This window comes from Puma concolor, chromosome E4, assembly GCF_028749965.1.
Source record: "Puma concolor isolate L17-30 chromosome E4, mPumCon1.1.hap2, whole genome shotgun sequence".
NCBI classification, from domain to species: Eukaryota; Metazoa; Chordata; class Mammalia; order Carnivora; family Felidae; genus Puma; species Puma concolor.
In genome coordinates, this window is record NC_141683.1 from 47,803,725 (window position 1) to 47,817,960 (window position 14,236).

At 37.1% G+C, this 14,236-nt stretch overlaps 1 protein-coding gene across 3 annotated transcripts in view; it reads left to right on the forward strand.

The window, feature by feature from the left end:
• HMCN1 (hemicentin 1) overlaps nucleotides 1-14,236 on the forward strand; it is a 482,690-nt gene that overhangs the window by 407,360 nt on the left and 61,094 nt on the right. For all 3 annotated transcript variants that reach the window (XM_086694136.1, XM_086694137.1, XM_086694138.1), the window contains 10 exons: nucleotides 1,132-1,268; nucleotides 5,238-5,379; nucleotides 6,394-6,538; nucleotides 6,934-7,061; nucleotides 7,375-7,531; nucleotides 9,701-9,822; nucleotides 10,016-10,180; nucleotides 11,779-11,886; nucleotides 12,545-12,682; nucleotides 12,816-12,950. In XM_086694136.1, coding sequence (XP_086550262.1) covers nucleotides 1,132-1,268; nucleotides 5,238-5,379; nucleotides 6,394-6,538; nucleotides 6,934-7,061; nucleotides 7,375-7,531; nucleotides 9,701-9,822; nucleotides 10,016-10,180; nucleotides 11,779-11,886; nucleotides 12,545-12,682; nucleotides 12,816-12,950 — 1,377 coding nt within the window. The remainder of the gene's footprint in view (nucleotides 1-1,131; nucleotides 1,269-5,237; nucleotides 5,380-6,393; nucleotides 6,539-6,933; nucleotides 7,062-7,374; nucleotides 7,532-9,700; nucleotides 9,823-10,015; nucleotides 10,181-11,778; nucleotides 11,887-12,544; nucleotides 12,683-12,815; nucleotides 12,951-14,236) is intronic.

Below are 14,236 nucleotides of genomic sequence, written 5' to 3' on the forward strand. Positions count from 1 at the left end.
ATAATAATTTTTAGTGATGGCCTAGTGCCCCATTTTATGAATATGCCATAATTTATTTAATCCATTCCCTATTTTCGGATATTTAAACTGTTCTGTTTTCACGAGTATACGCAATACTGTTATAGACATCTTTGTGTATATATATTGTCCTGTTTCCTTAATTAGTTTATTTTGATAAATTTCTGTAAGTACACTTGCTTGATTACATACACACACACACACACATTTAAGACTTTGAAATTTATTCCCAAATTACCTTCTAGAAAAGTTGGGCCAATTAAACTCTGGCCAATATTATTTCAACATAGAGATGGGAATTACTCTTTATGGAAAGGAACATTTAACAAACCAAAAGGAAATATTTATTTCATTCTTGTAGCCTAGATGACTTGGCAATGCAAATTATCTGTTATTTAGGTACCCCCCTCTCACCAGCCCTACACACACATTAAGCCTGCCACTAATTGACAAGTCACATTAAAAGATACATTTCTGGGGTGCCTGGGTGGCTCAGTTGATTAGGAGTCTGACATCAGCTCAGGTCATGATCTCCCAGTTCGTGAGTTTGAGCCCCGCGTTGGGCTCTCTACTGTCAGTGTTTCAGATCCTCTGTCCTCCTCTGTCTCTGCCCCTCCCCTGATCGCACTCTCTCTCTCTGTCTCTCAAAAATAAATGAAAACATTTTAACAAAAAGATACATTTCTGAATATTAAGAAAGTGTATACATTTCTGTAGGTTATGATGGGCAGACCCTCATTTATTAGTTTTCAAATCTGATGTTCAGAGAAAATTATTACCAAGTGTGGAACCTGGACAAGAAATCCTTTCTTTGTGCCTTAGTTTCTTTACCTGTTAAATGGTGATAGTAATGTGATTATATTACTTATCCTGTCATTCATGTGGCTCTTGGAAGAATTTCATTACTCTATGTGTCTGAAAGTACAGAGTAAGGCTTAAAAAAAAAGTCCACTATTTGTAGTCATCCATGTCATAAATTGAATGCGTAATGTTTTAAGTTTATGCCTCTTATTTTACATAACAGGAGTAACATCTGTTGAAAACCTAAGACAATACAGATCATTTTACATCTTGTTTATTGCAAGCCTCTGATATGTTTGTTCTTACACCCAGTACCCCCTAATATTGCTGGAACTGATGAGTCCCAGGATTTCACTGTGTTACGGAACAGACAAGTGACATTGGAATGCAAATCAGATGCAGTGCCCCCACCTATAATCACTTGGCTTAAAAATGGAGATCGGTTACAGGTAAATCCTCCTAAATTCCGCAAATCCATTTTGAGGAAAAAAATCAGCTGAGTAGTCTTTGCTAGGTAGACAAAACCAAACATCAGGCTACTGTTATTCAACATTGCGTTGGGGGGGGGGGGCACAGGATCTTTTAATCAGCCTTATTTTCTCAACCTTCACTCAGGTAGTTAATACCTAACTATGGGTCAAAAGACAGGTATTTTGATTCAGACACTCTGTAAATTGGCCCAAGTATGTATCTCCTGGAGCCCATGGATTAAAGTTGGATTTGAAATACTCAGCTATTTCTTTACTTGAGAGGGAATAAACCATCTGAGTCTCAAAAGAACTGACCTGTCCTACTAAGTGTCTTGGACAAACCTTTTACTGAATTTTTCTAGAATAAACCAGGACCTCAGGAGGGACCCCCAGAATCTAGGTGATACCCTTGGATGCCAAGAATATAAGACAGGAATCCTTGAAGAACACACTTACTGGCTTTCTAAAGCTTCCCATTCTCATGTGATATCTGTCTGCTGTCACTGAGTGTCACAGCCCAGGATCCTAAATTGCCTTTTAGTATTGGTTCAAAGCCTTGACTTTGAATGTTCTGATTGTTCCTATCCTAGTCGTTACTTATGCTTTTTTCCCCTTTTGTTCCTCCTCATCCTTAGAATAACTTACTGTGCTAATTGTCTCTAATTATAAAAGAAGATTAAGTCCCCTAACCCCTAAGGCAGAAGAACTTCTGCCACCACCAAATCACACCAAGGGACCAAAAACAGACTGGATGCTAACTGGGGGTTACTTGCATGCGAAATTATCATGGGTATCACTTAACGTTCATGTGCCTCAGTTTCTCTATTTATTGTGCCTCTACTGTAATGATAGGCACTATAATTGCTACTGAGAGTAGTCTTGACCTTCAAGGAGCTCACAGACTACTTGAAAAGATATAGAAGTAAATCAAATATTATAGCATGGATACAACTCATATGTTAGCGCAAGGTATAACATTTTATAAAAACAGAAGAGAAGCTAGTAACTCAGACTCCAGGGTAAGGGACAGCTCAGGGGAGCTTCTTGAAAGGGTAAAATCAGTTTTAAATGATGAGTAGATGTTGGGTGAGAAAGAAGAGGGAAATTCTAATGATAGATAATGGCATCTACAAAGCCATTTCAGGGAAAGGAATGCTGTTCTTCCAGGAACTGCAAGTAGCTTGGTGTGGCTGAAGTAGACCGTGATTAAAATACTCTGATTATTCCCCATAGATTTCAGGATTCATGTTAAACTACCCCACTTAGCTCACAAGACCTTTCATGCTCTGACATTTTTTCCATAGTTTTATCTCCCATATGTGCATTGTACTCAAAACTATTAGGTGTTCAGACAGAGACTGAGTGAATGTTGATGATGGAGAAGTTTAGAATAATTCCAGCTATGAACAAGTGATGTTAGTGCTGGGACAGGGTGAGTTCAATGGTTATGAAAAAGAGATGAATTCAGTTTCAGATATTTTGAGTTTGAATTACTGATATATTATCCAAGTGGAGATTCTAAAAAGCACTAAGAAATATAGGTCCCTATTTCATCAAAAACGTCTTTGACTTGGTAGTCCTCAGTCGTATGACCAGTTGTTGAAGCCATAGGTTTGTATGAAGTTGACCAGAAAGCATACATAAGAATGCTTGAGATGTACATACATAAGAAATGCATAAGAAAGCATACATAGGAATGTGTGAGAAAATCTGTAAATGAGAATAAAGCATAAGGCAACACTGATAATTACAAGGCGAGCAAAGGAAGAAGAGAAGAAGAACAGAACTGAGAAGGAGGACTCAGAGAGATAGGATTAAATACAGGAGACACTGGCGTACTAAAAGCCAAGGAAAAGAGAAGGAGTGGTTAACAGAGACCATGCTAAGATACAATTAAGTTGTGTCCATGACTTTGGCAATACACAGAAATAGTAAAAGATCTGAACAATCGTTCTTCAACAGAGTAATCAAAGGAAAGGGTAGGCGACCATTGTTGGGAGAATTAAGGAAGAAGAGGGAATGGAAATAATTATGGGCTATTCTTTAAATATGTAGAAGACTTGCATACATAAGAGACTGAAGATATAAGAGAGAAAGAAGTTTAGAGAACAACATGTGTTAGAGAAGTAATGGGACCCTGGTCACAAGTGAAGAAATCACCCTTGGACAGAAAGGCTGACCTTTTCCACAGAGATGGAAAGATAGAAAGGAAGGTTGCGTTCATTAAGTAAGGTAGGAGGAGGAGAGAACTGCAGGCACAGGGCTTTGATTTTCTCCATGGAATAGGAAGCAAGATCATCAACTGACAATAAGATTCTATCTGATGAAAGAAGTTAAATTTGGAAGAATCATTGGTGGCCAATGGAAAGAGACCAGAGAAAATTATATGAGACTTGATGAGTTAGCAGAACTTACTGATATTCCTGGCACAAAACATTATTAAGAATCAACTCTGACCTTTTTTATTACCCTGAAACCCTGCTATACCCATATAAAAAAATTAAAAATAGATATTTTATAGAACTTGCCGTATGTTTAAGAAATCACTTATTCTCATCAGAGGTAATAAAATTTTATCACTAGGAGCCCCTATAGCAATTAAAGGCCTAAAGAAAATACATGACTTTGTAAAATAAAGAGCTGAACTGCATGTTTGAATATGAACAACTCTTTTCATTAGAAATATACAGTTAGCCCTTGAACAACATGGAGACAAGAGGCACTAACCCTTCCATGTAGTCAGAAATCTGCGTATAACTTTTGACTCCCCCAAAAACTTTACTAATACTCTATTGTTGACCCAAAGCCTTACCAATAATATAAATAGTTGATCAACATATATTTTGATTGTTATATATGTTATATATTCTATTTTTACATAAATAAGCTAGAGAAAAGAACACATTATTAATAAGAACATAAGGAAGAGATAATACATTTATAGTACTGAATTATATTTATCCAAAAAAAAATCCACATGTAAGTGGACCCATGCAATTAGAAGGTCAGTGGTATATCTAATTGGGACAGATCCCATATGGCAAAAAAACCTTATTTAGGCTACCCCTGAAGTAGTTCCTTCTTTGATGCAACCAGAAAATATTAGTCTTTGATGCTATCTGGAAATTGTTTAGTGATTATGAACATCATGGATTGTTATACAAAATTAATTGTTTACATCTATTTTCCCAGTTGGACTTAATAGCAGAGATTAGGGTTCATTGTTGCTATATTTTCATAATTCTTGTTTCTACATCTGGGTACGAAATAAACACTTAATATTCATAGACTAAAATCATTTATTTACTTCTTTTTAAGTGTTAAAGGACCATTGTTTCTTATAAGTTAAGCAAAGTTAATTTAAGTCATGAAGCTTTCAGTTGTAAATGGCAGAATTAAACTCAAACCAACTTAAAAATTATTTAAAGATATTTATTACCTACAGTGATTGGTGATCTTATGTTTTAGGTCTTAGGTATTACTAGATCCAGAGATTCTTCTCACATAAGCAAGCATCTATGATATTTTTTCTCTGAGTCTCAATTCTGCTTACTTTGTTTTAGATTCAGAACAGGCTGTCCACACAAGGTGGTAAGACCACTACCAGGCTATGTCATCCTCACTACCAGATACCAATAAAAAGAACACTTCTTATTCCCCAACACTTCCAACACAGTGCTGCAGAGGGCTCTCTGGGGCCCAGCTGCCCACCCTTGGATCATTGTGGCCAGGAGAACTGGGAACATCGATTGTGCCCTTGCCTTAAGCACACTCATAGAAATAGTTCCCAAGGGGTTTGGATCCCAGGATAACAGTAGGGGGAGCAGACAAAGCATACTGGGAGACAGGCAATCCACAGTTCACTGTAATTACTTTTTGCTGTTATAAAGTAATATTTTATTCTCTTTTCCTGACATTTTAATGGTAAATCTTACTTGCTGAATCCAGGCAAGCCCTCGGGTACGAATCCTCTCTGGAGGGAGATACTTGCAAATTAATAATGCAGATCTAAGTGATACAGCCAATTATACTTGTGTGGCCAGCAACGTTGCAGGAAAGACTACAAGAGAATTTATTCTCACTGTAAATGGTAAGAAAGTTAACCATTGTTTCACAATTTAAAAATTTAGCCAAGGGCATTCAAAGAAATGATAACATTTTTGTTTCTTATGGGCACGCTAAATAAATTCTTGTGGTTATCTTATTTTTTGAAGACAACATGTATTTGTATTATGGCTATATTCAAATGATATTTCAAAAAAATTAATTAAAGGTACATTATCTTAGAGGATAATATATGTCCAGTCATTATCAGCATATCCTGATGCTCTGTGTCATTCAGATAAGAGGCATTGAGAAAGTTACACTAAATCTCTGGATGACAGGTGGTCCATTATTTAGTTCTTTATTCATGTTGGTGTTGGGTGTATATGTGCTACAGAGACTGCCACAGGACTGTGATTTTCTCAGATATAAAATCTAAACATTAAAATGCGCCAATATTAGGGGAGATAATACAGGCTTTTCCCCATAATAGTGTCTTTGGTTACTATATGAAGCTTTACAGAATATTGAGTGACCTACACAACTAATATCTCTAATACCAAAGTTAAAATTCAAGTTTTCTATTCCCATATGAACTCAACGATTAATAAAATACATACTCTGAGACTTGCATGATTAATCACAGATGTGCTTTTCATTAGACCGGCCCACTGTCTGTTCTTTATTTAAAGTGAAGCTGTTCCAGTGCTAACATTCCCTGACCATTATTTGGCCAAAGAGAAATAAGAAATATCATCTTTAATTTGCATCAGACCAGAGCTAATTTTTAGTCAAGCGTCTCTCCAGGAAAGCCAGATTTCACACACCATATCAGGGATTTAAAACCTCCTTCCCCCAACCTGTGCTTTATTTTTCAACATGGAGTTTCTTGAGTAAGACTTTAGGAATTAAACGCCAATTCTGTTTATACTAACCTGAATTAGCTGCAGGCAAAGCTGTACCTTTGACTCAAAGCTAACCTTATATTACCTCTTCAGAGTCTTAGTTCAGGCTGTGTTATTAACGTGAATGAAGTTTTCCACATACCTCTCTTGCGCAGTTCCTCCAAACATAAAGAGCGGCCCCCAGAGTCTTGTCGTTCACGTAAATAGGTCGACTGTATTGGAGTGCCTTGCTGGGGGTGTGCCGACCCCAAGGGTAACATGGAGAAAGGATGGAGCTGTTCTATCTGCAGGTCACGCAAGGTAACAGTTCTGGAGAAGGACGAAAAATACTGTACTAACTGAAATATAAATTCTTGAATCTTTTTTTCCAATGTATTGTTTTGGTCTTGTTATATTTAATACTAGTATCCTCATCTTTATATGAGAATCAATACATACTACTTTAAAAGCATAATCGTAAGGCTTATGTCCAAAAACATAATGATTGTATTTCCTCCAAGGGCACAAGTCCATCTGCTATGCATCTTTGCAGAACATCCCCCTTTTCCACCCAGGGTATTGTGAATTTCTAAAGCAGGAAAAGACAAAAAAAAAAAAATGGATTTAACTATAAGTCTTGTAAAATACTCTCAGTCAGAATGTGAATAATCAGAAAAGGCTGATTCCGGGGACTTCACTTGTGATCTTTCTTGTAGATACTCCATCTTGGAAAATGGATTCCTTCATATCCAGTCAGCACATGTCACAGACACTGGACGATATTTGTGTATGGCTACCAATGCTGCTGGAACAGACCGCAGGCGAATAGATTTACAGGTCCATGGTAAATATACTTCTGTGAATGACATCCAATCTTTGGGTTAAATGTTCTTTGATAGCCTAAACCAGTGAGATCATAAAGACCTTGATATCCGGGGCTACGCGAGTGTACCACACTCTATTGCGAACAGTCAAGATCCATGTTTTCTCCTCACTGTGGCTAGCACCATCACAACACTATTTAAATTCACAGAGCCTGATCAAGTTCATGATTAGGGGGCAAGTTACCAGTGATTAATTTCAGTCTGGCAGAAATACTTCAGGTGGCATACTATTTGCTGAATGTGTTACCCTCCTATTTGTTGACTTTGTTTTAGTTCCTCCATCCATTGCTCTGGGTCCTACCAACATAACTGTAACAGTAAATGTTCAAATTACTCTGGCTTGTGAGGCTACTGGGAGACCAAAACCATCAATCAGGTGGAAGAAAAATGGGCATCTTCTTAATGTGGATCAAAATCAGAATTCATACAGGTAAGGAATAATTTTTTTTAACTTTTTAATATTTGTTTATTTTTGAGAGAGACAGGGTGCAAGCAGGGGAGGGGCAGAAAGAGAGAGAGAGAGAGACAGACAGACAGACAGACAGACAGAATCTGAAGCAGGCTCCAGGCTCCGAGCTGTCAGCACAGAGCCTGAAGCAGGGCTTGAACTCATGGACGGTGAGATCATGACCTGAGCCAAAGTCAGACGCTTAACTGACTGAGCCACCCAGACACCCCAGTAAGGAATAATTTAATTGAAAACCCCCACCTACTATTTAGAAACATTATTTTATTATTATTTTTTAATTTTTTTAACGTTTATTTATTTTTGAGACAGAGAGAGACAGAGCATGAACGGGGGAGGGCCAGAGAGAGAGAGGGAGACACAGAATCCGAGTCAGGCTCCAGGCTCTGAGCTGTCAGCACAGAGCCCGACGCGGGGCTGGAACTCACAGAGCGCGAGATCATCACCTGAGCCAAAGTCGGACGCTCAACCGACTGAGCCACCTAGACGCCCCTAGAAACATTATTTTAAAAAGAATTAACATTTCATCTCTATCAATGGGGACAGCATATATATATACATACAATGGGGACAGCCTTTACATACATGTTTGAAGCCTATACATGTTTGAGGAATTAGCTAGTATATAGAGTATATATTTTTTCTTAATGTGAAATTAGTTTTTCAACCTAAAAGCTTTTTTTGAATTATAGGTTCAACTTCTCCATTCATAAACCTTATGAATGAAGGTCAGAGAGATCTGCAAGATTAGATTCCTGTTCTGCTTTATTTTTTAGCACCTTTTAGATTTTTATAAAGACAAAACGTTAAAGCATCATTTGGTATAAAAGAAAAACTATGAATGAAGGTCAGAGAGATCTGCAAGATTAGATTCCTGTTCTGCTTTATTTTTTAGCACCTTTTAGATTTTTATAAAGACAAAACGTTAAAGCATCATTTGGTATAAAAGAAAAACTATTCTGTAAAATTAATACTAGCTGTAGCCGTAGAATAAAAAATAAAATTCTGAACCTTGAAATACACCTTAGGTATTTGATAGCATGAGGGAACATACCATTTTCTCCAATTTTTTGCATTCTCCCAGCTTTACTTCCAGTAGCTCATAATATCACAGTGTATGGTTTTTAAAAGCTAACCTAAATCACTAGGAATTTCTGATATTTAAGATGAGCATCATTTATTGTATCTCAATTAAGTTCATGGATAGATACCTCGTCAAAGGATTTGCCAAATGTTCTCATAGATCTACTTTGACAATAATCAATTCTGATAATCAGGAAATATGAAACCAGGAATGTTTCACTTGGAATTCTATTGTTTCTCTCTCTTTCTCACCCTTTTATTCTTTGGATAGCGGGAGTCTAGTGACTTGAAGATATACACTCTATGGAAAATATACAATACCATTGAATAAAAAAGCATGTCAAATGTATTCCCATTAAATCAAATCATTTTTATTCCATCAGCACACACTTTGCAGTAAGAAAGTAGATATTTTATTTAGATTTACTTAGAATAATATATGTATATTTATTAAAGCTCTTAAATATTTGAAATGATCTAGATCACTTTAGTTTTTAATTGATTAGACATTAGGAAAAAGACTTATTGATATATGTACTATGCATCTCTAAGATGTCCAGCACATGTAAGGAGACATGTGAAGGAGGGAAACATGCAAGACAGACAGAGTTGTAACTACCTGTCCATCAATGGAAATAATCAAGTACCAATCTACAAAGCTATTGTGAAATTTAGAGATAGTTTATGTGAAACAGTTGAGATGGTGCCAGAATGTATTCAATGCTCAATCAACAATAGCTATCATCAGTGTGCCCATTTTACTGTATTTCACTTAGAAGAGCATGGTTGATCATGATAGAAGCATTCAGAAAATGCAGGATGCCCCCTTCGAACAATCCACCCAGCTGCTTCCTATAAATCTCAAGGTTAGGGCTCTGTTAACCCATTGCCCATATAAAAAAGTCTGATATATGAAGTATCAGAGAGACTCCTCATTTTAACATGAGGAAAGAATTCCATTTCCCTCAATTCACAACATGGTACCATGTTGAACCAACATTTATGAAAAATGATATATAGTACATCATTTCTTTGAAATATTTCTTCTAGGCTCCTTTCTTCAGGTTCACTAGTAATTATTTCCCCTTCTGTGGATGACACTGCAACCTATGAGTGCACCGTGACAAATGATGCCGGAGAGGATAAAAGAACTGTGGATCTCACTGTCCAAGGTAGAACTGGCTTACTGTATGGATTGATACTTACTATCATCATACATTTCATCATTCCACTACCTTACAACAGGGCTTCTTTTTCCACTTACCTAACATTCACTTTCAGTGTAGGGAAAGAAAGATGTATGATAAGAGTTTGGAATCTGGAAGGGTCGCAAATGAGTACTTTCTTCTTGCTGTTATTGTTTAGTTCCACCTTCCATAGCTGATGAGCCTACAGACTTCCTGGTAACCAAACACGCCCCAACGGTGATTACTTGCACTGCTTCGGGAGTTCCATTTCCCTCAATCCACTGGACAAAAAATGGGATAAGACTACTTCCCAGGGGAGACGGTTATAGAATTCTGTCATCAGGTAAGGCCAAGCTCAGTGATTACACATCTGTGATTAGATTAATCATGAATAGATGGCTTCACCTGGCCTTTTTTTGGTACCCAAATAAAAGAATAAAATTCATTTTCATTCTAGACTTAGGCACCTGGGGGGAAAGGCAGTTAGAGTGTGAAGGGGAATTAGAGAACAGGAGAGAAAAAAAATCTGGAAACAAAATAACAATAACTGAATATAATTGTGATCATTGGAATTTTATGTCCATACTTACTGATGCTAAGGTTTTACAAGTTCATGGGTTGCTTTTGAGTGAGCAATACTCCCTCCATTGGCCAAAAAGAATCTCCATTCACTTAACAAACATTTAATGCCTAAAATAAGTTAGATACTCCACTGAGTTTCTGAGGTTATAAAACTAAGAGGGTTCTTGTTTTCAAGGTTTTTATAATTGAGTAGGTAGGGAAGGTTGGGTGATAAGTGCTAGGATGGGTAATTTTTGAGAGTGGTAGCAGCCATCATTTATAAAGTTTATGTATTGAAAGAGAAAAAAAAATTCACCTCAATGAAAATATAGGTAATTCACACTGGTGTTTCTGAAAGCTGATCCCCTAAGTTGGGAGGGTGCATTAGAGATAAACTAAAGTAGCAACTAACATCCTGGGGTTTATGCATCTGTGCATATTATTCTAAGGGAATTTATTTTCTCAATAGAAGGGAAATAATGGAAGATCATTCGCAGGGTAGAACTTGGCTTTTAAAGCAAAGTATTTTGGCTGTCTCAGAAACCTATATAGATTGGTAGCAATTAAAATCATAAAATAGAAATGAAGTACCCTTCAGCACAAGGTATTGTGTTAAGAGAACAGTTTGGAACTTTCTCAAAATATTAAACAGAGTTACCATGTGACCCAGCAGCTCCATTCCTAGGAAATGAAAACATATGTCCACCACAAAGACTTGTATGCAAATGTTCATACAGCATTATGCACAGTACACAAAGGAGAAACAATCCAAATGTCCACCAACTGGTGAATGAATAAACAAAATATGGATAATCCACACAATGAAATTCTATTTATCAATAAAATAGAGCAAAAAAAATAGAGCAAAAATTGGCACATGCTACAACAGATGAAACTCACAAACTCTGCTCACAGCAAAGGTAATCGGACTCAAGCCATCTGTATGATTGCAAATGCATGAAATGTTCAGAAAGGGCAAATATACGGAGAATGTGAAGAGATTAGCGATTGCCTGGGGCTGGGGTTGGGAGTGAGACGTGACTGTAAATAGGATGAGATTTCTTTTTAGGGTAATAGGAATGTTCTAAAAATTAGATTGTGATAGTTGTGCCATGTAGCTGTAATTAAGCTAAAAATCATTGAAGTGGACATTTAATTGGGTGAATTTTATGGTTGTAAATTTTGCCTAAATGAAATCATTAATAATGACCAAAAGGCACTGTGTTAGGCACTTCAGGGGATGCAAGTATGCATATAAGCCAAGCACCACCATGCTATAGGGACAAAAACACAAAATCAGAGAAACCTAGTTTATTGAACCAGAAAAATGGTTGCAGAAAAAAAGGACACACTGTGCATAAAAACTTTTCTTCTTTTTAGGAGCAATTGAAATGTCTGCCACTCAGTTCACCCATGCTGGAAGATACACTTGTGTTGCCAGGAATGCAGCTGGTTCTGCACATCGACACGTGACCCTTCGTGTCCAGGGTATGAAGGTTACTTTTCATTAAAAGCTTGTTGTTTTTTCTTCAAGCCATGTTTATTCTTGAAGGGATGGATGTACTCTCTAGAGTTATGAAACCTGGTAATATCTTGGGAATATGAAAGATTGATAGGTACTAGTCAAAAGACTAAAAAAAAAAAAAAAAAAAACCTGCAGATGACAAACCACACAGAACAACCCCTAAGTTATTTTTTTCTTGAATTGCTGTAATATGTTCCTGCTTCTAGTCTTTTTGTTTTTTAATGTTTTATTTATTTTTAAAAGAGACAGAGAGAGAGAGTGAGAGCAAGTGGGGAGGTGCAGAGAGGGAGGGAACAGGGGATCTGAAGCAGTCTCCATACTGACAGCAGAGAGCCCGATGTGGGGCTTGAACTCACAAACCATGAGATAATTACCTGAGATCATGACCTGGCTCAACCAACTGAGCCACCCAGGCGCCCCTGCTTCTAGTCTTCTAATGGAAACTGCCTACAGTTGCAAGACTCAAAAAAATGTAATACGGTCAATATTTTCTTCTCCCTAGCACAATCAGATCACTAAAAATTTGGAAATATGAATCTGGGCATGTTTAACCCATGGCTACTTTAGATGTTCCTGCCACTAACTGGTGCCATTGCTTTCTCTGTTGATTGGTTCTTACAGAGCCTCCAGTCATTCAGCCTCAGCCAAGTGAACTAGACGTCATTGTAAACAATCCAATTTTATTACCATGTGAGGCAACAGGGACACCCAGTCCTTTCATTACTTGGCAAAAAGAAGGCATCAATGTCATCGCTTCAGGTACCTACCAGTGTTTCTATCAAGAAAATCACAAAAAACCAGTGTTTTATAATTCAGAAGTCAGTATTATCTTTTAATGAAAAGAATTTTTAATAAAAATTATTTTTACCCTGCTTTCACAATTGCAATGCAGGCAAAAGTCATGCAGTTCTTCCTAGTGGCGGCTTGCAGATCTCCAGAGCCGTCAGAGAAGATGCTGGCACTTACATGTGTGTGGCTCAGAATCCAGCTGGTACAGCCTTAGGCAAAATCAAATTAAATGTTCAAGGTACCTAAATAATTCATCTCTATGTCTTCATTGCAAAGATGCTTGTAACGATGGATGCCACATTTCATTTATCTAAAATATGATGCTGCCATAGTTGTCAACATTCTGAGTTTACATTATACAATGCGTTTTTCTATCACTCTTATGAAGGAGAAAAGTTAATGTTTGGGGATTTGGGGGGAGGGTCATTGTTTGTGTAAGAAAACTGAGGCATCTCAGAGTAATTTTGGACTTCTACAAACTTCCATTTGGTACTCTATTTCATTGTGGCACATAATTAAAGTGATTTTTAAAACCATTCTCTCCAAAATACTGCATTGGATACATTATGAAACACTACATTGTAATACCCACTCCAAAAACAAATCATAATTTTTCAAGTCATAAATAAAAAATCATGAAACAAAAAAATCATAATTACAGTTAAGCAATTTGACAGGCAAAAATCATTCTGTAGACAAAACAGGGTTTTTTTTCACATTTAACTGTTATCTTCTGAACACAATATTCATATTTGCATACATTGTTTTTGTGAGTGAAGAAGACACCTGGAGGCAGGTTCTGAGCTACTGAATTTGCATTAGCTGATTTTGAATTTCCTTATAGTATGATTTTCCTATGATGAATTAATGACTACAGTAAAGCCCACCTAACTGCACATCATAAATCTAATTTCTTTATATTTTTCAACATTTTCTCAATAAATATTTATTGGAATAATAAGTGGAAATACATTAAACATTACAGACATGATGCTTCCCTTATAGTGTGTAAAAGGGAAAAAAACTAAACTACCAAATAAATGAAATAATTATAAGTTCTAACGTGTTAAGCAGAAAAAAAAAAGGCTGAGATGGAATCATGGGGAAACGTAGGGACCACCTTACCTTAGTGGCTAAAGTGGGCTCTAAGAAGCACCCTTCTCTGAAGGGGTACCATTTAAGCTGAGACCTGAATGATGAGCTAGGATGAGCCGTGCAAAAGCGGCAGAGTGTCCCCAGGAGAGAGGGCAGCATGTGCAATGGCCCCAAGGGAGGAAAGAGTAAGAAAAGAAGCATGCCAGTGTGGTGGAGAGCAGTGAAGAAGGAGAAGGCTGGCAAAATGGAAAGGAAGTCCGAAAAGAAGGTGGGCCAATGCATGGAAGGTCAGAGGGACCACACAAAGGTTGTACTTTCTTCTCTATGCAGTGGGAAGCCTTCTAAGGGTTTAACCATGTTGCTTATCTGGCTTTAGGAAGATCTCTTTTGACGTTGTGTAGGTATTGGTTTAGAGAAGGGGCAAGGCTA